The sequence below is a fragment of the Strix aluco genome, chromosome 1 (genome assembly GCF_031877795.1).
Source record: "Strix aluco isolate bStrAlu1 chromosome 1, bStrAlu1.hap1, whole genome shotgun sequence".
Classification (NCBI taxonomy): domain Eukaryota; kingdom Metazoa; phylum Chordata; class Aves; order Strigiformes; family Strigidae; genus Strix; species Strix aluco.
Window position 1 is genome coordinate 71,800,501 of NC_133931.1, and position 23,438 is coordinate 71,823,938.

The 23,438-nt window shown below is 39.6% G+C and overlaps 1 protein-coding gene across 3 annotated transcripts in view; it reads left to right on the top strand.

Moving 5' to 3' along the window:
* The window catches only part of MOCOS (molybdenum cofactor sulfurase), a 231,927-nt gene that overhangs the window by 79,924 nt on the left and 128,565 nt on the right, over positions 1–23,438 (top strand). For 2 of the 3 annotated variants that reach the window (XR_012623319.1, XM_074824831.1), the window contains exon 4: positions 10,610–11,251. Coding sequence is in view for 2 of the 3 variants with exons in the window: in XM_074824831.1 (XP_074680932.1) it covers positions 10,610–11,251 (642 nt within the window). In the remaining variant the exon portion in view is untranslated. Of the gene's footprint in view, positions 1–4,047; positions 4,119–10,609; positions 11,252–23,438 lie in introns of all 3 variants that reach the window. The other variant, XM_074824845.1, reaches the window with a different exon arrangement.

The following is a 23,438-nucleotide window of genomic DNA, read 5'->3' on the forward strand; positions in this document are numbered from 1 at the left end:
ATGTATGAGTGTTTGCCATAGCCCCTGTCACCATAGTAACTGAGGCCCAGATTGACAAAATCATCTAATTCCTGTTTAAGCACCTGAGTACCTCTGAAGTTCTGGGCCCAAGTGTTTCCCAAGTAAATGTGAACTCACTGTACAGGCCTTTTACAAATTGCAAGAAATTATCCCTTCTTTATCTTTTGGGGATTTTTACCCTTGAGCAAGAAAGCTCTGGCTAGGGATGAAATGATTTTTTTGTAGTCAGGCCATCAGTCATACTGTGGAAATATGTTAAGAGGTGGATCTAAGAGGTTATGCTGGAAATGGTCAGTTTCTGAGGTTCTGGACATGTGGGATCCGAGTACTTCATCACTGCTATGGGTCCATTTTATGTAGTTGACTCCTTTTGACATGAAAGCATTTTGTCTTTGTCTGTCTCCTTGCCCTTTGTATTTTGCATTTTTTCCAGAGGAACAGGTTAATATTAAAGAGTCAGCAATGCATATGTGATCACTGGTACAGCTATCTTCGTTTGCTGTTGATATGTTTCAAGATTAGGATCAAGGCTTTTTTTCTGAGCAGGAATTGGAGTAGAAACCATCAGGTGTATCTCAGCATTGGGAAGATGTCTACCAAGTGGTGCAGCCACTGGCAGCTATACTCTTCACAGGCTATAGACTCTGGTGTATCCATTGTCTGATAACCATAAATAACAGTGATTGAGTCTAGATGTGTCAGACACACGAGTCCTTCAAGTTCAGAAAGAATACCATGGAAGGAGATTGCTAGCCATTTGGCAGTGTTTGGGACTGGCACACCTTGTCACAGCTGCTGTGCTTTGATCCCCAGCGCAGCTCAGGAATGGACTTGCTTGGAGCCGGCACAGAGAAGCCCTCAGTACACGGGAATTGCCCGGGCTCATCTACACAACTGCTCTCCTACAGCCGCTCAAACCTACCTTAGTCCCAGGCAATACCACCCCAAAGTAAAATGCAAAGACTAAGTAGGTAATGGAAGACTCAAAAAGTAATAAACATATGTCTGTGCTTGACTCCTGCACCACAGAATAAGCCTAACTGTTGCGGGATAGTAGGAGAAATGTTGGGTTGCTTTTGAAGCTATGCTTAGTTACTTGCACTTTACAATCCAAAATACCAGGCAATGTGCAAATAAGTCAAACTTATTTGGTTTTGATGGCAAATCCATTTCGTAAATGGGTCGTAGACAGTTACTGGTTGTCACATGTCCATTCTTTGGCACCAATAGGGAAAAGAGATTGACTGGGGTCACGGTGTCTGGAATACATGACATACTGTTTCAGAAAAAAATTGCTGTAGTTTTTTAACTGGTTGCAAAACCACTACAAAAAAAACCCCAAAAAACCACCATAGCTGGAGAGATCACAGAAGTACAGTTTAAAGGCCAAAGCTGATCTAGAAATACATTCCATTAAAGAAAAGTGAAACAAAGAATAATGTTAAAAAAGATTGAAATCAATGGTATGTTATTTTTACAAAAAAAGAAAAAGAAGTCTAGCTTATGAAGTTCTTTTTAACACCTTAAAGAATATTTAATTTCTTATCTGAGGTTACTTAGAAGGTTAAGCACTGTAAAAACTTGAGAGTGTGGAATCGTCAGAACACTGGAGTGTGCTTTTTTTTTCTTTTTATCTTTTTTTTTTTCTGAAACAGCCTTTGCAAGTTTATACTTTTTACAGTGCTGGAAAATAGCCAACTGTCATGCTCCACTTTCCAAGAATCAGAAAACAAAGTGAAGTAACTTCTGACCAGTTACCAGCAAATATCCCTAGGCTAGGTAGGCAGGCCTCATGCCAGTGATGCTGGCTGGCATTAGCAGAATTAATTAGACACCACAACACTGAGGAATGAAGCTCTCTGGCAGGATCTCAGAACATGTGGAAAGGTTAGAGATCAGGACTTACTAAGATTGGAGAGAAGGATGGTTGTGCACCAAAAATACTGAAGCTGAGGTTAAGCTGGAGAAGAGTAGCTGTGTACGATGCACAAGGCATTTAGCTGCCTTTGGCAGACAATGGAAAGAACTGGGAGTGTTCAGGGTGAGACATCTCAGTCTGCAGTAGACTTCTGTGTTAGGTCAGATGAGTTGCTTGCTGTAGAGCCTGTGGTTTTTGAGTGACTCTAAAGGGTGATGTGCTCTGGTGTCCACAGGGTAGATGTCTTAAGGTGATAGGAATTTCCATACACACCCCCTTTAATTTGTTCGCTTAGCTTCTGAATAGGGTATTACACCTATTACTGGTAGCAGTGATACCTCTGGCTGGTTACTGTGCTGTCTTGAGTGTTCACCATTGAAGTGAATCTTGATGCATTCTTTGATTCTGCTCAGGGGATATCTAAATAAAAAACTTAACAGTCTGTGCTAGGTAAGAGGAGTTTGGAAAGGGAAAATATAGTGACATTAGTTGTTTGGTGCATCTTATGAAGAAAATACTGTGATGGAAGCATCTCATGCTGAAGTTGCCTAGATTGGAACTGAGGTAATACGCTAGTCCATGTACAAAATCTTCCTGTGTTCGGTTTTAATTTTGCTTCCTTGTGGTGACTTCTAAGATTTGCTGCAAAAAAACTTTGAATTCTAATACTTGAACAATTTACAAACTGATTCAGATTCATTCAAAGTTTTCTATGTGGCGATTAGTTTGTGCAAATACAGTTTGGAATGGTTTGTTCATGAGCTGTTTGCTCTTTATGGCTAGTCCTCCTTAAATGGTTGCCTAAAATACGGGTTATTTTTTCCATTTCCTTCCTGGTTTACTTGAATAGCGGGTGGTGAATTTTAATTTGAAAGACCTATGGTACAAATTTTCAGAGTCATTTGTGTTCTAATTAATGAAAATACCATGATTCACGAATGTTTTTACAAATCATTGGCAGTTGTTCAAGCACTGGAGTAAACATTTCTGGCTGATCTTGCTCACAAAAAATACCCACAAAGTGGTTTTAAAAATCATGTAGCTATTGATCTTCCCTCTCTACACAGAAAAATAACTATTTAATTTCAAAGGAAACAGCTACCCAGGGGTTTCTGCCACATCTAGAAAGTTACAGGAGTTACAGGCTTCTGTCAGTGAGAGGAATTGTATTTGTGTGTTAGAACAAACTGTACCAACAGGTAGCCTGCAGTATCGGATTTTACAGTTTTCATGATTCCTTCTGACTGTTTTGCTCTTCTGGTTATATGCCGTGCCATAGTACCACCCTAAATTTTAGTTTGCTCTGTCAGTATGCCCACTGTGACACTGAATACCTTCTGGATGTGCGGGTTAACACCTTTCGGTCAGGATATGTTCTTCTCATGGGCTTTGTTCATCTTTTCATTTTTTTTCATCTTTGTTCATCTTTGTTCATCTTTGTTTGTCTTTTCCTGCAAGAAGAGATTTTGTAGCCATTAAAGAGCTCCTGCTCTTCTAAAGACGTTGAGCGAGGGAAACTCCAGGCATTCTGCTGTGCTGCCAGGTTTGCAGAACTGGAGAGGGGATTTATTTGGTGAAGACCAACTATGACCCTTTGTAAGCAAACAGGTTTTCCACAACACGTCTCCAGTGAATTGGGCAGTGCCAAGGAGAATAAATGCTTTAGTTTAGATGGCTGAGTGTGAACGTCTAAAGAAAGGAAGGGAGGGATTTTTCCATCACCTACCTATGCCAAGTGGAGTTTATGAGGTGCATTCCAGCTAATCATTTATTGCATACATTCGGGGAACTAATTTCAGTGTTGCCATAAGGAGCAGTTGTGTAAATGGGTGAGATCCTAATCATTCTCATGCAAGCAGAAATGGGAAGAAGCTGGGTTCATAATGAGTGCCTTTCGAGTAAAATTGTCAGAAAGCAAGTTTATGTGGCTGTAACCAGTGAGAATAAATAGAGCAGTGTATGCCTATTTCACAGTTAGCACGTGCTCTGAAAGGTTTAAATTTGTGCATTGTCAGTATAAGAAAGGAAACTGAAACAGAAAAGGGGACTGAGCAACTTTGAGAGAAAACTATAAAGGATTATTTATCCCAGTGCTCTTTCTTATGCAGGCATTAATCCATGGGCAAATCCGTCAATCTGAGGAACCTCCACTGGGTTAGCTGCACAGGTCACAGATATGGTATGACATAGATTTCTGTTGAAAACTTTGCTTTAAGAGAAAAAAAGAAACGTTTACAAGGGCTTTTTTCATTATTTAGTGTTTTGCTGGAGAAGGACAGACTTGATAGATTTTTTTTCCTGCATAAATATATTTGTTTCTTAAAAGTATGCATAGATTTCAGTTTGGTTTTGTTTGGATTGGGAACTGACAATGAGAATATAACTCAGTGCTGTGACATACTGGATTGAATAGATCTTGTCTTTAAAAAATAAAATAGAAGCCCTTTCATACACAAATGGCTTGTCTTTTTCATTTGTTAAACTAGAGCATTCCCCTTATGGATATAGCTGTAACTAGTTAAACTAAGCTGTCACTTCTGTCAGTGAGAGAAGTTAAGGAAAATTTGGATTGTATGTTAAGCAGTGTGTGCTTCTTTACGGTATACTTCTGCATTGGCTTGAATGAGGTGACCCACATCTTTTCCTTTTTCTTCATACACATGGAAAGAAAAATGTACAGAACTACTGCTGCACATTAAGTTAAGCCTAAAAGCAGGGTGCGGGTCCTGGTGACTGTAATAATTACAGCAGTTTACAACACCTTAGGATCCCTCACTAACATTGATGGGAGTTTCTCAATTGACTGCTTTGATAGCTGCAGATGACCCTTAATTAATAAATGAGGAAGGTTAAAATGCTCTTACCCAGAAATGTAGATGCAGCAGTCTATACTTCTGACTTGTACTTGTGTCTGGAAAGGATTAAAATGGCAGTTATGAAAAGTGTTACCCCCTAACTTTAAAAAAAAAATCTAAATCATAATACAATATTTTGACTCAGAAGTCTTTTTTTTTTTTTTTTATCATTTGTACAAAATCTATTCCTTAAAAAACAGTATGTTACATCTTTTCAGAGTTTCTATAGAGCAGAAAATAGTGTGACGAAATTTCTGAGGCTCAAGCGAAGCATCTGTCAATACAAGTCCAAACTGGATTTGTGCTCCTGGGTAATGTGACAATAGAAAAAATTTATAATAAGAAATAATTTTTATACGTAAATGTGCAGCGAAAATTAGCCTTTATAAAGTGCTTTATAAATTTGTGCTGTTGAATAGTACTTGTACTTTTGCTTCTGTCTTCAAATCTGAATCTCTTGTTACAATGGCAATACTTAAACTTTTAAAAGTGGACTTTTTTAACTGGATCAGCTACTGACTAGAAAATCATTGTACTGACAATTTTTATGAAAGCTCATATACAATCTAAATAAAAATGTGAGTACAAATATAAAACATGAAAATCACAAAATCCTTGGCTGTATTTTGATCTTGCCAACTAGGAACTGAAATGTTTGCACCAATTGGAAAAAGTGTGCTTCTCCCTGGACAGGCTTCTTGGCCATGCGTTATTGACCTCCTTGTGCTGGGATCCGTGTGCTCTTGGGGAGGTGAGAGGAGGGGGAGAAGAGGTGGCTGGTCGTGGTGGGTCTTCAATGTATTGCAAAGATGGAGCATGGAACTTCTTCCCCCACCTTGCCAACCTGAAAGGTGCTGGGTCAGGTTTCTCAGCCTTTCTGCTGTCTTCCCAATGATGGCACAGCTGTATCAGTATCTTTAATGAAACAATTATCTTCTTAGTTGTTTCTTCCAAAGAGTCCTTTGAAAAGTGAAAATTTGTAATACTATAAAATATCACTGCTGTTTGCATCTGTGAGCTATAGTAGATCAAGCTATCAGTTTTCTCCTGCGACTCTTTAGTCCTGCTGCCAACAGCAACCTTATATATGGCTATAAATCTTCCAGGAGTGTAATAAAGGTGAACTGCGCTTCACTGTAATGGGGTATGTCTTACACAAAGACGTAGAGCATTAGGAAATCTGTGTGTAATAGCCAGTGCTTCCCAATATTCATGTCAAAACAGAGGATGTAGTACTGTGGGCTGTAGAAGTCATTCAGACCTATTGCAGTTTTCTATCCCTGTTTTGCTGATCAGGGATATCAATTAAACTCAGACACCAGAGTGAAAAGAGCAGGTGTATTTTACTAGAAATAACTAAATAATATAACAGAATAATATAGAAAACATACAGTAAGAAAAGACAAAGTAGCGCGCTTAAACAAATAGGAAAATACAAGGTAATGCATCAAATCATTACTGCCTGAGAGAGAGAATAGTGATTAAGAAAGATACATCACCACTTGCATACGTTACCATCATCCAGATCCGCAGTCGCTGGGGAGCCCCGATCACAGCGAGGATTTGGAGAACCTTTCCCTGCAAGTGGGAAATCCTACGCGGTGCGTCCACCCGTAGGTGAGGCTTCCAAAGTCGCTGTGAGCGGGTCCAGCCTTATATACCTAAAAATCAGTAAGCCAGAATAGCTGGCACCTTTGTTTTAAGCGGAAACATCTGGTTTTCATCTCACATTAGGTTCCCCCCAGAGCCTGGCCAGGGCTTAAGGGAGAAGCTAAGGGAGTTTCCCTGCTGGTCTAATTAATTTATGAGCAAGGTCACAAGGCCAGACAGCTGTTTCTGTGGCTCCGTTATCTTGCTCACTCATAAAGAAAGATAAGGATATATTCAACATAGACATGTTTTATGATGTTTAAACTACATCTTCTATGCATATTTCACTAATGACTACATACAGAGTTAGCAGTTTCAGTTCAAGGCCTGTTGCTCAGGCTTCAGTATTTCCACCTTTTACATCAAAATAGGTGGTTTGCTATAACTTAGTATAATACCTATTAGTACAATGATTATTAGTTATAAAATGTACAGGATTCATCTATAGGTCAACTCTGGCTTGGGCTTATTGTCCAAGCCTTAGCACTTCAATCCCTAAGTACTCTGATTCTATCATAGCAGTGCTGCTCTAGTTCAGGAGTTTGTGGTATTCATTCTGTAAACCTTATTCTGAGGTGCTCGCAGCTTTTCTGCTCTGTGCATCACAAGTCATTCTGGAGAAGGAAACTCCCTTAACTCAGTTGCTATTGCTTTATTCATGTATTTTCCTTTTTTAACATTAGAAATACTTCAGATGAAATGTAAGTCTGACTTTGAAAATTCTACCTCTTTTGCAAGTACTGGAGTCATAGCAATTTTATGAGGCATTTAGAAACACAAAATGCAGATAGGTACCTAACGAGATTCACAAAAGAACTTATTTCCTATTGAAGTCAATTAGAAATGTAACTTGGTTGTTTCTCTAGCTTTAGGAACTTAAATGCCTTTAAAAAAATGGCTGTAGTTCATTTGGGCACTTTTGAAAATTTTACCCTAAAGCTTGATTTTTTCCATGTGAAAATCAATTTCTGGTATTGAACTGAATAGACATAACATCAGTGTTATGTCATGGATTTTATCTCAGAATTGTTCAGCTGTTTCTGGCTTTGAATGATTTAAAAATAAATATACTCAAAGTACTACCGATGTGCATGAGCTTTGTCTCTCTCATTTATGAATTAAACATAGAGCTGTCACTATTTGTGAGCCTAAAGAAACCAAAATAATATTTATTGTTTTGTAAAGTTGTGAAAATGTTTAATAAAAGTACTCACTGACTCTGATATTCATGGTTGGGCAACAGCATCCCATTATTAAGCCCCAATCCACCATTCCTGCATCCCAGTTTTTGTCATTTTACAGTGTCTTTTGGTCAAATTAAGTGCTGTGGTAAGTGAGTACAATTCCGATAGAGGAATTGTAGGTTGTTATTCCTGAGCAAAATTTGACATTTTGCCTAGCTGTGTCTCGCCTCCCACTCAGCTTGTGTGGCACAAAGAGGCTGACTGGGGAGGAGAGCAGAGAAAGCGTAGAGAGTAGAAGAGGAGGAGGCTTGATAAGAGTTTTCCGCATGCTTTTTGTTGCTGCTCTTGTCAGCTTGCTCTTATGAAAAGACGTTATGCATTAAGAATTTGCTTCTCTCACCTAGCTTTTTAAATCAAAAGGTTTTTATGTGTGTGCACATACACGTGACTTGTCCTAGTGTTCAGAGGTAGAAACATAGAAAGTTGGATTCTTAATTGTTGATTTTTCCTGGAATTGCACAACCTTTTTGTAATTTGTGTTTATATCAGTGTAATGATTCCAAGACCTATCCATTATGACTGTAGTGCATGCAAAAATAAGCCACATCAGATAATACATACGAAATTATGTCCATAACCACAAAGACACAGCCTCCTTACTAATCCACTTTCCACAATTCCTTTGTCCTAGAAACAAAGAGTCTAATGCTCTCCTGTTCTCTCCCTGAAGACAAAGTTAGGACTCTTGCTTGCCCTGCTTTTCACCTTTTCTGCATCTAGGTGAATGCAGAGAAAGGAGATTAAAGGCAGAATGGTATGAGGACTGAAATTCAGGGCATGGCTCTGAGTGGTAACCCTATAGCTAGCTTAACTTCAACAGAGGCTGCTGGCTGGGTTGAGGGTTTCATATTCCTTCAGTCAGGTATCCTATATGATACACACGAGTCCTTCAAGCTGTAATGCAGGTGGTGGTGTGAAAGGCTGTACAGCTAGTAAGCCGGGGAAGGGAGAGTGGATGTGATTCAGTGACCAGAGAGAGCAGGTCACAGTGATGAATAAGGCAGGCTGTCTGTTCAGTACCCAATACAAAAACTTCCGTGATTGTCCCCGTCTTCATCCCTAACATGATTTCTAAAGTCTAATGGAAAAGTTTGGTTTCTCTGAACACGGTCTTTAAAAATGATGTCTGGACCTGTGAATTCTTGCAGCAACTATCCCCTGGCAGATCTATTTCGGAAAGATCCTTATGGATTCTTTCAAACAGTTTCTCAGAACATTTAAAGCTTAAATCCATGACCTGTTCATGTCCTTCATAAAAGATGAAACTCCTTCTTCATTTCCAGAAGACACAAAATTTCTACCAATTGAATCACATTTCAAAAATTGAAGTTCTGAAGAAACTCAAGTCTCATTTGGGCCTATGAATCCATCTGTTGCATTCTGTACTTCCCAGTACAATAAGACTTCCCTTCAACTGAGAGAAGTATGAAGAGTGTCATTTCAGTGGGCCTTTGCAGGGTGTTTTTTAGTCCTAGTCTTCAAAGTAATTGTAATTTTTTCTTTTCCAGTGTTTAACCTTTGACTGCTGCACCCCATGCACCCAGCTCTACCACCCTTTGCCGGTAGCATTTCAGTTTCAGACTGGACACATAAACTTTAAGGCATTTCTCTGGTGTCCTATGGTTCAGGAAATTTTAGCTTGAATTTGTCATGTAGCCTTTTGTACAACTTACATTTAAATGCAACTGTGTCTTCAGTTTCTGCCTGTCCTAGGTAAGGGAATCACTGTTATATAAAACATGCAAACTTTTAATGATACACATTGGGAACAAGAATTCATAGACTCTCCAAATGCTGGTCTGTACATTGGAATTACACAGATCAGAGTGCCAGCTGCTTGGAGAACACTGTTATGTTGCTCACAGAAACACTGCAGCAGGAGAGATGCCCTGAGAAACCCTGTTACATCTTACCTTCCTTGACAGCCAGATAGCATTACTGAGCAGCAACATTTATGCTCTGATTCAATTTGGGTTGCTCTGCACCATGTGCTGAAGCTGGTGTCTCTCAGGTGGTTGTAACATTTTCTGTTAATCTCAGTAGGAGTTTTATGAAAGGTAAGAAAGGTGACTGAATTGAAGCTGTTCCTTAGTCTCTGAAAAGACCCATCCTGCACACTGCAAAAATGTAATAGAAGCACAAGCTAGCATGGGTACCAAAAGGTGCATTAGACACTGTTCAGAAAAGCTAGTTTAGAGCCAACAAGGGGCCGTCCAGGCATCAATGAGTGCAGAGTGCAGACATGTCTCAAGAGACCAACTTGCTTAAGTTTTCATAGTCTGACTCGCTGGAAGACATTAGGTTGCTTCTGGTTTAGGCTATCTTTGTGGACTACAGAGATTACAGCCTTATGTGCATAAGGCACATAGAAAGCATATGGTGCTTCTTGCTGTTTTCTGTGTCTGTCGTTAGTAATATAAGCAAAGAGCAAAGCTGTATGCTAAGATTTCCCTATTGAATCTTGTGACCCTTAATTGGGATGACCAGTATTTGAGCAGATTTTTTTTTTTAACTGAAAGATATTCTGTCTGCTCCAAATACTTTGTAAGTTAAAAACCCTAATAGTTTGCAAATAAAACTGGTCTTTCTCAAGGACACTGTAATTTTAATCATATGCAGGCTTGATTCTGATCCCACTGAGGGACCAGACTGGCCACTCTATTCAGAGACAGGCAGAATTGGCTTCTATTCTTAAAAACACAGCCACGTTCACTGCAGCGTTGGAAAGAGTCTCTTGTGGGCAAAATGATTTGGGTTACACTTGTTGAAGTTTATTGTGCTATTTGGCAAAACCTGTCTACTTCTATTCATATCAGGTGTCAGAGTGGAAGAATTTATGCTGAGGAAAAACAAATTATATCACACAGCAATAAAATAGAAAAATCAGAAAAGTAACTGGATTTTTTTTTTCCATTTTTCAGAATATTGCAACACTTTCACACTACTGCTGAAGATTACACCATCATTTTCACATCTGGATGCACAGCTGCACTTAAACTGGTAGCAGAAGCATTCCCTTGGATACCTGAAGGGACAGAGCAAACCAGCAGTCGATTTTGTTACCTAACTGACAGCCACACATCTGTGGTGGGTATGAGGGGGATAACTGCCTCAATGAATGTCTTGTCTGTTCCAATAAAACCAAAGGAAATCTTGTTATCAGAAAAAAACAGGTTACTGGCTGAAGAACAAAACTGCACGACACCTCATCTTTTCTCTTATCCAGCTCAGAGCAATTTTTCTGGTACCAAATATCCCCTTTCATGGATACAGGACATAAAATCTGGAAAACTCTGCCCCATGAAAATACCAGGGAAGTGGTTTGTTCTACTAGATGCAGCTTCATATGTGAGCAGTTCTCCATTAGACTTGGGAGTTCACCATGCTGACTTTATCCCCATCTCATTCTACAAAATCTTTGGATTTCCAACTGGTTTAGGAGCATTATTGGTAAACAACCGGATTGCCCCCCTCTTGAGGAAAACCTATTTTGGAGGTGGAACTGCAGCTGCTTACCTTGCAGGAGAGGATTTTTATTTCCCAAAGAAATCTATAGCAGAAAGGTAAGGCTTTGTTTAACAAAACAGGGTTTTTTGCAGATACTGTTTGTGTCAGACAAATGTCTTAGGATTGGTGCGTCCACTGGGCTGTGACACCTGTGCTTCTTTATGCAGTTGGATAGGTATTTCACATCTAACTCTGTTTTCTTCTTAGTATTTTTTTTTTCCTATCTAAAGAACATCATCTGAAATATCTACCTTCTTTCCCTGATCTACTTTGTCAAACTGGTAAAAATATAAGGCTTCATTCAGTGACATAAAGGTCAGTCCATGCATTTTTTAATTTATGTCTAAGGTACCTCAGTGGAACCCTGATTTGTTTTTGAAGTTCTGCACCTGAAGCAGCCAGGCCAAGGCTGATCACACAGTATAATGATCCTCAGTGAAATTGGAAAGTAAGGTCCATGTATTTCACTGGAAAGGTGTTACGCTTTACTCTGAAGAGCAGCTTTATCAGAATAACGTGTGCAGTAAGATAAATTACCTAGCACAAATATTTGTAGTGCTCTTATTCCCTGACTGAAGTTCTGGAGAAGCCGTGAAGCTCTCCTACAGAAAAACAGAGATAAAACATACACACATAAGGAATGCAGGGCAATGGATAAGCTTCCCCAGTCTCTTAACACATTGAAACACCACTCTTAATGATGCTTGGTCTCCCTGCCTCTCTGCCTCATGCCAGCAACAGCTTACATAAACGCAGTAAAGGGTCTTCCTTCCTGCCTCACATCCAATACATCTGCACAAAGGGAATGCTTGAGTTCAGCATTTAATACTAAATTATAGTCCTTGGGAGAGGCTGGAAGTGAAAAGAAAGAGCCATTAATGCCTTGCATTTGTTTATGGATATGTATTCAGCAGCACAATGTCCAGCATCTCCCATGATGTAAATGTCTGACCTTTCAGTGTACATGTAGTAATGCATAATGATGCTTCATGTGTGTGCTCCTCTTCTATGTGTGTGCTCTGAGTGCTGCTGTGGGGTTTTGGTTCCGGACTGGTAAATGCAGAGGCTGGCCGTGTTAGCCTGGCTCTCTTGCTATACGAGGCTGTGCATTGTTTCTGAAATGGAAACAGGAATGGTGAATGTCCAGTTAATCTTTTAATTTAGAAATTAAAAAAGAAAAAAAACAGGGAAATATTGGCATTCTGACCTCTGTTTCTGGTTTTTCAAACCAAAAAGGCTTTGAAGTGCAGCACTGAAAGTCAGGATGAACGGGCATGAAAATCCCAGGATCCTAGGGTGCTCCTGTGCCACCAGCAAGCCAAGGAGAAAGAACGCTTTAATTTGACATGGGCAGGCTCTAATTTCTGAGTGGCTTTTCTAGAGGTAATTGACACAAGGCTCCTGAGATTGCATAGCAGATAAAAATATCTGAAATTCATTTTAGATCTCAATTCTGCTTTTATACTTTTTGTTAATTAAGAGGGGAAAGGTATGTGGGAACCTTGAGGGGAGCTCTATCTCTGGTATCTTTTTCAGGAGTTTTCAGAGGTTGACTAATTACAAGCCTTTCAGGTTTTTCAGGCTCCTACTGCTTTCAAAAACTTTTTTTATTGGATCAGAAGAAGGGCCTGCTTTAACCTTTTTCTACTACAGAGTTATAAACAAAGGAATTTGTCCAATTTGATTTCTCAGTCAGGCTGGGTACAGTGTCTAAACTTGGTATGAAAGAACCTAACTAAAATAATCATATCTGACAGCTGGATACCCAGGCATGTAACACTAGTTCCCATTAGACACCAAAGTGTCACGCAGACAGTCTGAGTCATTGTACATAGATATTTATATTTGTCCTCATCTAATCCTTTGGTTATTATTTAAAAACCTAGTATTTAAAAGTTCATGTTTAGAGCATTATTGATGCTGTCCGTAATCCCTAGTGAACTGTGGAGATTTACAGTCCTACCTAGAGAGACTTGAAGTTTTCAAAGAGAGGTCAGGAATGAGGGTAACTACTTTCTTGAAAAAACAAAAACAGCAGCATTGAAACTCTTGATCAATATCCTCCAAGCTATATCATCCAAATTTTTACTTTTTTTTTTTTCTTTCAGATGTTATGCAGTTTTGCTTTGTTACATTTTGACAGTGTTTTCTTGTTAATAAAACACAGAGATAGAGCAGTTAGGAACAGAACTACTAAACTTCAAATGAAATGCTGGGCCACCATGGCCAAAGCTAGTATGGTTACCTTATCTGTGGGCCACATTTCCATTCTTTGCTAGTGACTGAAACACCATATTTATATGATAAATAAATCATTATTTATCATATAAACAGCAACTCTAGCCAGGTCTCATCCCTGCCAAATTGCAGGAAGGAACCTCCATCCTTGGAGGTATCCAAACCCAACTGGAGAAGGCCCTGAGCAACCTGCTCCAGCTGGATATGCTTTGGGCAGGAGGTTGGACTTGAGATCTCCCAGGGTCCTTTCCAGCCTCTGTGCTTCTGGGATTGATTCTGCACACGTCTGTCGAGTGCCATCTGCATTCTCTCTTTAGGCATGTGATTTCAAAAGGTTGGTTTCTTAAAATTGCTTGTTTACCGTTCTGGATTAACATTGGGATTGAATATACTGAAACATGTAATTTCATGTGGTAATTCGTAAGAAAACTTGCACTCTAACAAATACCATTGGAAAAGCGGATTAGAATATGTGTATCTGAATACCGTTAGCGGAAAGTATTCCCTGTCCATGCAGAATAAAAGTGCAGTGTACTAAGCAAATAGCTTTTTCTAAGTCAAGGTGAAACTTGAGTGGAGATGTGTAATGAGAGGGTGTTTATTCATCTTTCCTTTCCAGGACTGTCAAAATGGTTACCTTTTGTGTTAATGGATACCGCTTTTGCTAGTGTTCCTTGCACTGTATTTCGTTGTTCTTGGTATATAAATTATTCTATCGTAGTTTCTTTTACATTCCTTTAATACCCTTAAATCACTTCCACGTTTTCCCATTTCACGGCAGTAGCCAGTCTTCCTATCTCAACTTTTAAAATCATGTTTATTGTATTTTCATCCTTGTATCAAACAGCTTGACAAATTATTATTATCATTCACAAATCTAGCCTCATTTCCCATGTTTTTTTCTGCACAGCATGAGATAATAAAATAATATGATTATGTATAGCAAGAATTCAGTGATAAAATATTCATCATCTGCCCTATTTTTCTTTTGTATCTGGGAGTGCTATTCAGAATCTGATCATCCTGGAATTTATGACTAAGGGAAAAGAAGCTGTTGTGTTATCTGTAAATTGGATATCTGCATCTTAGTCTACCGGTGTGAAATATCTAGTGCATTAGCTGTTGTGTGTTTTTCATTTCCAAATGCATTTTCAAAAGCTTTGGAAATCCAGATGGCATGACTTTGTCCCTGATGAGTTTTAGTGGCTCTTGCCTCTGCTGCTTGAATGATTTAACAGTCCCAAAGCAGCACCCACACTTTAGTAGTCTGTGATGCATTGTACTTAACCAAAGCACGTTTCTTTATTTTTGAAACTGTAGCTTTTTATTTCTGAGGTGATTCAGTGTCTGATATATATGACCTGCAGATAAAGGGTTAGATCCCTTAAGTTCTGCAGGAAATGTCCCTAATTAGGGCCCACCAATGTACTATGGTGGAGAGCTATGCTAGAGATCACTGGGACAACTCTGTGCATGCCTGTGTAGGTACGTGTATAGTGATATGGTTTAGATCCTCAGTTGCATGCTGAGGGTAAGGGAAGGAAGGAGTGGAAAATGGAGGCAGAAAGGTAGGGATGACAGCTATTGCTAGGATCCCAAGAGCTGGAGCTGGAGACAAAATCCTAAGGCTGGGTGTTGGATACAGAGCAGCTCAAGAATCACTTGGCAAAATGCTGGTCTTCTGCTTGAAGTTGTCTCTTTAGCATTATTGCATGTTTCTGTCAGCATAGAAAGAAAGAATATAGTGACAGGTGCTGGTTTATTCCATAGAAACTCTTCACAGTGCTGAGAAATCACCTAAGGACTGGATCATATTTAGAAGAAAACAATACTCACCTTGTAGTCTAGCATGTGCCAGTTGACCCCACACTCAGGGGCTCTGTCCATCTGCCCATGATTACTTCTATGTGGTAAGTGGGCTTCAATATCACCCTCTTGACTAGTATGTTTTGGTCAAGCATTTTATTATGCTGTTTCCATGTTTTTGTGATGTTCAGAGATCTCCAAACAGGACCACTCCCAGGGGAATTTCCAGATCCATAAAATTCCTGAACTAACATCCTTTCAACCAGCAGTAATAACTTGCAGATGAGATACTTGAGAAGTGACAGGGGTCTTCATCTAATTTCTAATAGACGTTTGCACCATGAGGTTGCCTTTTGCACCTGTCAGACCTATGGCAGCCACTGAGAGGGACTCGTAAGCCTGAACAGGCAGCAAGAGGGTGAGCAAGTTGCTTCCTTTTCCTCACCCCCCCGAGTGCCACCCCATCCTGCAGAGATGAGAGGCCAGAGGCCATTGAGTAGAACTGTGTAGGACTCTCTCACACAGCTGCTCTTCCTTTTTGAAAGGCAGGCAAAGTCCTTTCATTTAGCTGATAGAACTTAATTCTGACAACTTTTACAACTGTTTTTCAAAACAAGAGCTGTGCAAAAATAAAAGAGGAGGTTTTTTGCTTTCTGAGTAACTATAAGAAGGTTCAATTAACCCGTTACTCTTTCCCTTCTCTGCTGAAGTGTATATCTGCTGGAAAGCTTCATGCAGTCTGTCTTGTTACCTCTCAGTATATCCAAAGTGGAAGTTGACATTTCCTGTGTTTTTCTGCCAGCTGTCACTGCAGCCAGCCAGATTCTTCAGTATTTGATGCAAAGGAAAGTTTTGCTTAATTTTTTTTTTCTAACTCCCACTGTTAAGGAGGCATTCATATGTCATTATGCACTCTAATCCTCCAGATGATTATTTTTTTCAAGTGAAGTTGTTTCATTGCCTGAAAATTCAGCATAGTCAGAATAAACTGAAAATTGTAAAGCAGTGAGACAAATGGAATCCTGTGGGTACCGCTTTTGATCTTGATTTGCCATGGGATTCACCTTAAATTGCTGAATCTGGGATAAACTGAAAGCAGTACCTCTGATGAATGCTTGTAGAGTCCAACCAAACAGTTGAAAACATATTTGTGAACTTGGATTAGCAGGAAGTCACCCAGAGAAGCAACAATGTAAGTAAAACTTTGGAAAGGCAATAAAGTTGGCACTGATGGCTTCCTTTTGTCAGTCAGCCCCACCTCTGTTTGTACAACTCTTGGATGTCCTTATTTGTATTCTCAACCTCTTGCCTGGAAAAACCCCTATCAGTTTTGAAGACAGCCTTTATTCTTGAGTTTTTGTTTGAGCAGCTGGTGTTGCATTTCTTTTTAGCTAAACAGCTGGAGAAGATTGGTGGTTAGGGTCTTCCAGGTTATACAAAACCTGAGTTCAGTGCTTCCTGCGGAGGTTCAGACAGACACCTGCTGGAGTACAAAGTCAGCTGTAACTACCAGGCTCTTCCAGCAGAGATTTTAGGAAAAAAAAGGAATTGCCTCCTGCTATACTCCTGAAGTGCCTGCTCCCATGTTTATCAGAGTTGAGTCGCAGAAGGAGGTACTCATAAGTAAACTCTTCACTATGTCCCAGGGAGAAATAAGATGTGAGTTGGTTTTTCATCCTCGGTGTTTCCTATTGTGCAGTTGGGAAATCCCAATTGGAAGTGGTCACATACAAGGTTTAGAGCTGTAAATGCTAGGAATGAGCCAAAAAGATAGGCATCATATTGGTTGATGTCTAAATGTTTGGGTTTATTGCAGCATGCAGTTACAGTGTGCAGATTCCCAAACTACTTTTAATCAAACCAGTTCAGACCCTCAATGCAATGTAGCCACAGTGCCACTGACATCCATGCCAGCAATTTACATTGCCTCTGAGGAAGATACTACATTTAGGCACAGTGGAATGTCTTTGTGCTAGGCTGCAATCTACAGTATGGAAATAAATACTGTTTTTTTCAGGCAAGGGAGGTGGTGGATCCTGAAACTTTTTAGCAGTGTTCAGCAAAAAGAAATTAATAAAAAATATAAATGCAAAGAATTTTAAACTGTACTGTGGATTCTCTTGCAAGTAGGCTGAACTTAACACGTTTCTTCTTTCATTGCCAAAATCTCATTGAAAGCCAGTAGTAATCATATGCCTAATGTAGTCACATGCCTAGTGCACAGAGGCTCATGTAAATCACATCAAGCATCAATCTGTATTGTTAAGCACCTCCATCCCAGTATACGACTGGCACCAAGTTATTGACTTATGTAATAAACCTTATAAATTGCTAGGGAGCTACAATGCATGCATTTATAAATAAAAGAAAGACATTTGGAGCTCATTAGAAAATGCATTTTTCTTACAATATAAAGTGTTTTGAGATGATAGCAAGAAAGAAAGGAATTCTGTTATATACCAGGACTTGATTTTGCCTTAGATCACATACAGTAAAAATTCTGCTTGAACTAGGATGTATCTTTGCAGTCATTGTGGCTAGCAAATTGTCACGACATGGTTTTACCCTAGGGAGTTCTTAAATTTAGAATCAAACCTTTTCCCTAAGTCTTCTTCAAGAGGCTTTGTGAATTTCTAGCACCAGCTATTGGGATTGTACAGCATTTGTTTTCTGGTGGTAAATTTATTGTACACTTCTTATTGTGCTTTGTAGATTTTACGTTTGTGATTGATTAACCTGTTTGATATATGAGGAAAAACAATGGTAACTTGTTTGGCATAAAAATCACATTTTTTTCTTCACCATTCATACTGTGTACTTAGAATATCTTAATATTAGCACGTAAAAGGGTGAGACTGGCTTTTTGACCCAGACAATATTTATAACATACAAGTCCTGTTCAGGTAATGTTAAGGGATTGATTTACTTCAAAGTGCAGGAATTAAAGCTTTTGCTCTCTTTTTACCTCAGGCAGTTCTTAGGTACAGGAATTGCTGTAAATACTCCATGGTATAGTATATAATTAGTATAATGCTCTTTGTTTGACTCCTGAAGTCTTAGAGACAAAAGCATGAGCAAAGGCAGGCATACAGAGGAGCTGTAACGAGTATCAGGGGGTCAATTTAGATATTTAACATTATTTTAACCTAGTTTTTATGTGCTCTGAATCCTCCAGCATGTGTGTGTGTGTTTTAAATACTTCCACAGTGATGCTGAAATTGTTCTGAGTTGGCTACTGAAACTTTATTGGGTCCTTTGGAGTGAGTTTAATCTTGGTTTACAGATTGAAGCCTGAGATGTGCAGAAAGCACTGAGCCCAGGCTGCAGTGTGTGCTGCCCGTGGGCCTGGCCCTGTGCGGGGCACATCCCTACGCCTCTCTAGAACCACCCAGGAAGGGTTGAATCCTTCTCACATATTCCCTCCTTCCCCAGGAAAGCAATTACTGCTTTTTCTAACCTTTGTTGGGGGCTTCCCTCCTCCTTCCTTGTGCTATAGTAGCTCTGCTGCCCAAGCAGGGGAAGAGTGATAAGAAGGTCATCAGGGCAAGGAAATGACCATGACAAGGGGGTTATTTTTTTCATTTTGGGATTTTTTTAAAGCATTACATGATGTGAGTGGGAAAAAGGCATGAGTGAATAGAAATAAGAAAAAGTTGAACGCAGATGATAGAAACAGAGGAAAAGTTGAAACATGTCTGTAAGGGTGGCAGCCCCGAGCCTCAGATGCGATGTGAGGCTGCTGCTGCGAGGGTGGTAGCTCTACGTTGGGAGAGGCGGGTCTGCTCCTGGAGCTGACCCACCCACACAGGGGGGCGCTTTCAGGCAGGATGGGGAGGGCTGCTGCCTTGAGAAGTGGTTTTCTTCAGCAGGCAGAGGAGTTCTAGAAATATGGCTCAGTGTCTCCATTTCTTCGCATGTCTCCAATCTGCAAATGGGTAGCAATGGCTTGTCAGAAGCTGTCACAAGTTTTGGGTCAAGGCCATTCCTGTTGGCATGTACCAAAGCTTCTGACATGACTTCTGCATGGACATTGCCACAGTGGGCTCCGAAGCCACCATTGCAATCTATGGTTTCCACAGGTCATTCTGTTTCGGGGAGTAAATGAGTCCGAACTGCAGGATACTCCTGGGCACGTACCGGTTGCTGTACCGCCTAGGCTCTCTGCCAGCTGGGTGGACTTTGCACCACAGATGCAGACACACGGGTTCCCATGTGCAGTCAGGGCTCGCAGGCTTGCCTGCTCATAGATGTGAAGATGAAGTTTAATTTCCCATGTCCGCATGAGAGCTGAAACCCTTACGGCCCTCTCTGTTGCCGAGCAGAGCAAAGCAACCGAGGCCATGAACCCTATCTCAGTCCATTTGCTAGGGCTGATGGTGAGCTGGTGCCTCTGCAAGCACATCTCCATGGCAGGTCTGTGGGCACATCTCCAGAGACACACACCCTGTGAGCAAGGTTGTCTGGCCGCACAAACCCTGCATTTCGAACCATCTTGGTTTCAACAATTTTGTCATTTTTGCCATTGAAACTTGCTGCATCATAAACCCCCATCCATCTCTGCTGCTCAGCTCCCTACCCAGGGATGAGTTTCACACAAAACTGAGATATTTGTGCCAGGTAAATCAAGGACCATTTTGGATGCACAGAGGAGGAGGTGTGGGGGAAGGAGAGTGGGAATCACCCACATAGGTCTCTCTGCGGGAACTGTGTAGAGGAACAACTTTTAGACTTAGGAAAGAGTATTGAGTTGGGTTTTAAGACAGGGTAATGCAGAGCAATGAAAGTGGTGGGGAGGGGAATTCTGCTGTCTGTTCTCCAATTCAGAAAAAGACTGAAGCATATGTATTTAAGTCAATCTCTAGTTCAGAAACTTCTCTGAGCATTAACAGGGACTTACCTTGTACTTTTAAGTACAACAGGTTTATGCTAAGTGCAGTGCTGTATTTCTGTGCGGATCCTTTTGGAAGCAAAACTCTTAGGAAATACTTATTTTCTCCCTTTATAGCAGATCCTGCCCCCTCACTACTTCTATGGGTTGGGGTTATTCTTTTCTGTGGGCAGGGGGCAGAGGAAGGCATGGCAGAGTGCCTGGCAATTAAAATTACTGGCTGAATGAATCCAAATTTAGTTCTTTCAAAATAGGATAGGGCTAGGTCATTTCCATTAACATTTTATCCTTAATGCAAATAATCATTACACAATGAAAAAGTATACTCCTCTAATAGAAACTGATACTAAGGTTATGTCAGGAAATGCCTGACCACAAATGATGAAGCATCTCCTCTACTATAACATACTAATTCACTGTAGTGTCATGAGTTGATGTTAACCATTCTTCTTTACTTTTATCTGCCCTTTCCAGGAAGAAGGTGCTAAAAATCAGTGGGTTTCAGCCTGTTGTGCGTGGATCCCTTGAGATCCATGAACTCACCATAAAGGTTCCACAAAAGGAGACCGAGACACCTTCATATATTATGTGGCAACCATATATGTATGTTTCAGAAGAGATCTTCACCTTCATCAGATTTTTTTTTAGTTCACTGACTTCCACTCAGAATCATGCTTCTAAAATATTTTTTGAAAGGTATTCTTGATCAGACTTACTCCTGTCAGTAGCATCAGAGACAAGTCTTATAATTTAAGAGAAGGGTGTATTTTTGCAGTCTAAATAAAGTTGGATACAAGAGAGCACGTTGAAATGCCCATAAACGTTTGTCGTTTAATAGCAGAAGACTTACAAAACCATCTTAAATTTAATGACTCAGATTATGTGACTTCTTATGTGATATTCATATTATTTTATATTTTATTTATAGCTAAGCTACAGAGAGCTACTTTTTAAAAAAGTTTAGTGGTCATTGGCTTCCTAGTGGGGAAAAAGAGATACATGGAAACAGCGCAGTTTAAATGTTTAGATGATACCACTCAGGATAGTATTTGAAGATTACAAGTACAAGCACGGGTTTGTGGGTTTTTTTCATCTTCTTACTAGTCAAATATATGCAAGAGTGCATCTGGCAGTTGTGCTCTTGGGAACCTGTGAAAAAAAAATCTACAGGCTTCTCAAACAGATTTAATTCAGAAGAAAAAGGAAAATATTGATGCTCTTGAGAAGAAAAGGTTTTACAGTCTTTCTTGACTTTCACATATAGACAACAGGTTTCCAAAACAGGAAATACTCAGATTTGATTAAACACTTGTCTGTCACATTTCGGTCTGTTCATGTTCAATTAAAAAATTCAGAGGGATTCTCTAGCATTATTATAATCTACTTTTTCCATATCTAAGCATTTATATTATCAAATAACATCTGCTATGACTTAATAACTGTGTCAAATGATTGTAATAGCTTTATTTTCAGGGAATTTTATGATAAAAAGTTTTAGAGTTACAGCAGGGAAAGTACTTATGCTGAAAGGGTTGTATCTCCTATTTCATACTTTATGGCAGACATTTTGCAGTTATGTTTTCAGGTAGTACTCTGAAGTAGCCCTTTTATTTTTTTTTGATTGCTCCTGATACCAAGTTTGTAAATTCAGCCATATAGATTGCATGGATTTTCTTCATAACACCCACCGCTAAAAAGTGGTTAGTATGAATTAACTCTTCGTATCACTCATTTTGCCCTAAATTAGAGGTGTCTTGGTTGATCTTAAGATAGCTACTCTAATATATGACCAGTTTAAGTGAAAAAAATGGCACGCTGCTTTTGTCAGTGACATATTTAGCATGGTCTGTCCTCTTGGGGAAAACAATAAATCAATGCTAAGTAACAGTAACCCAGTTAACCCTTCCAACAAAACCAAATGGGTTTTTTTTAAGTTTTTCTGCTGTCAGTATACAAATGAAGGCAGCTGCTTTGAAGTCCTCATCAGTATTAAAGAAGGATGTTTTTGTGTCTGATTATGTTCAGATCTTGTTTGTTGTGTATATACATTTTTCCTGTATTTCTTCCTGATAAGTTAGTTTAGAAGGCCCGTATCAAAATAAAGAGCCAGAGCCAGTTAGCCTTAGATTTTCTGACTTTGTCTTGAGAAAGATGAAATAAACCATGCGTGAGTTTTTATCAAATTAAACAAAGCATGTGTATGCATATAAGAAATATAATCCTTCACTGTGGAATACCAGTATGTGGACAACAAGTTATCTCTAATCATCTTTTACTCATAATAATGTGTAACATTTTTCTAGTGTAATCTTGACTACTCGGTTCTGGTATAGTTTAAATCCCATCTCTGTGTGACAGAAATCTTTCAAAACAAGGTTTTATACATCAGATGTTTACACATGAGACTGTTCTTTCTTTTAAAAGAAATAGATTTCATGCTGATTTGACTGCCAGCATAGTTTAGAAAGGGCCAGTAATGCAGTGAGACATTAGCATTTTGGGTCCAATGGTGTTGAATATTAAAGCTTGGTTTGTATAAAAAAATAAGGTGCTGTATGTTGTTTTGTTGAGTATCATAAACTTAGAAGTGGCTCTCTTTTTGGATATTGCACATCTGAGTAGGAAACAGTCCCCTTATATTTAGCTATTCACTGTTATAAGAACCACCTTTTAGAAGCACAGAAGCAGGAAATTCCACTGTGCTGTAAGTCAAGCAAGCATGGCAGAAGACCAGCTAGGCTGAATAAGGAACTCCTCGTGGCACTCGAGGAAAAAGAAATTGTATGATCCCTGGAAGTGAGGTCAGGCTTTGCAGGAAGATTACAGAGCTGTGATTTGTATATGCAGGGAGAAGACATGAAAGCCCAAAGCTCAATTAGAGTTGAAACTGGCTAGTGTTGTTTCAGACAACAAGGGCTTTTTTCAGTATGTTAATAGCAAGAGGAGGTCTAAAGAAAACATTAGACCAACACTTGTTGAAGATAGTCATCTGACTAATAGGGATGAGGAAGAAGCGGAGGCATTCAATGCATTTTTTGCCTCAGGTGTATAATAATACTGATAGAACTTGGGCTGCCTGGTCCCGAGTTAGAGAACCACAAGTGTGGGAACAGTGGCTTTGCATTTGTGGACACTGATATTTTAAGGGACCAGCTGTATCAGCTGAATGTTCACAAGTCTGCAGGGCCTGATGGGGTTCATCCCAGAATACTGAAGGAGCTAGTAATGTTAAGGCAAGACCCCTCTTGATCCTCTACGAAAGGTCTTGGGAGTCTGGGGAGGGCTGACTGGAAGCTATCCAGTATTATTTC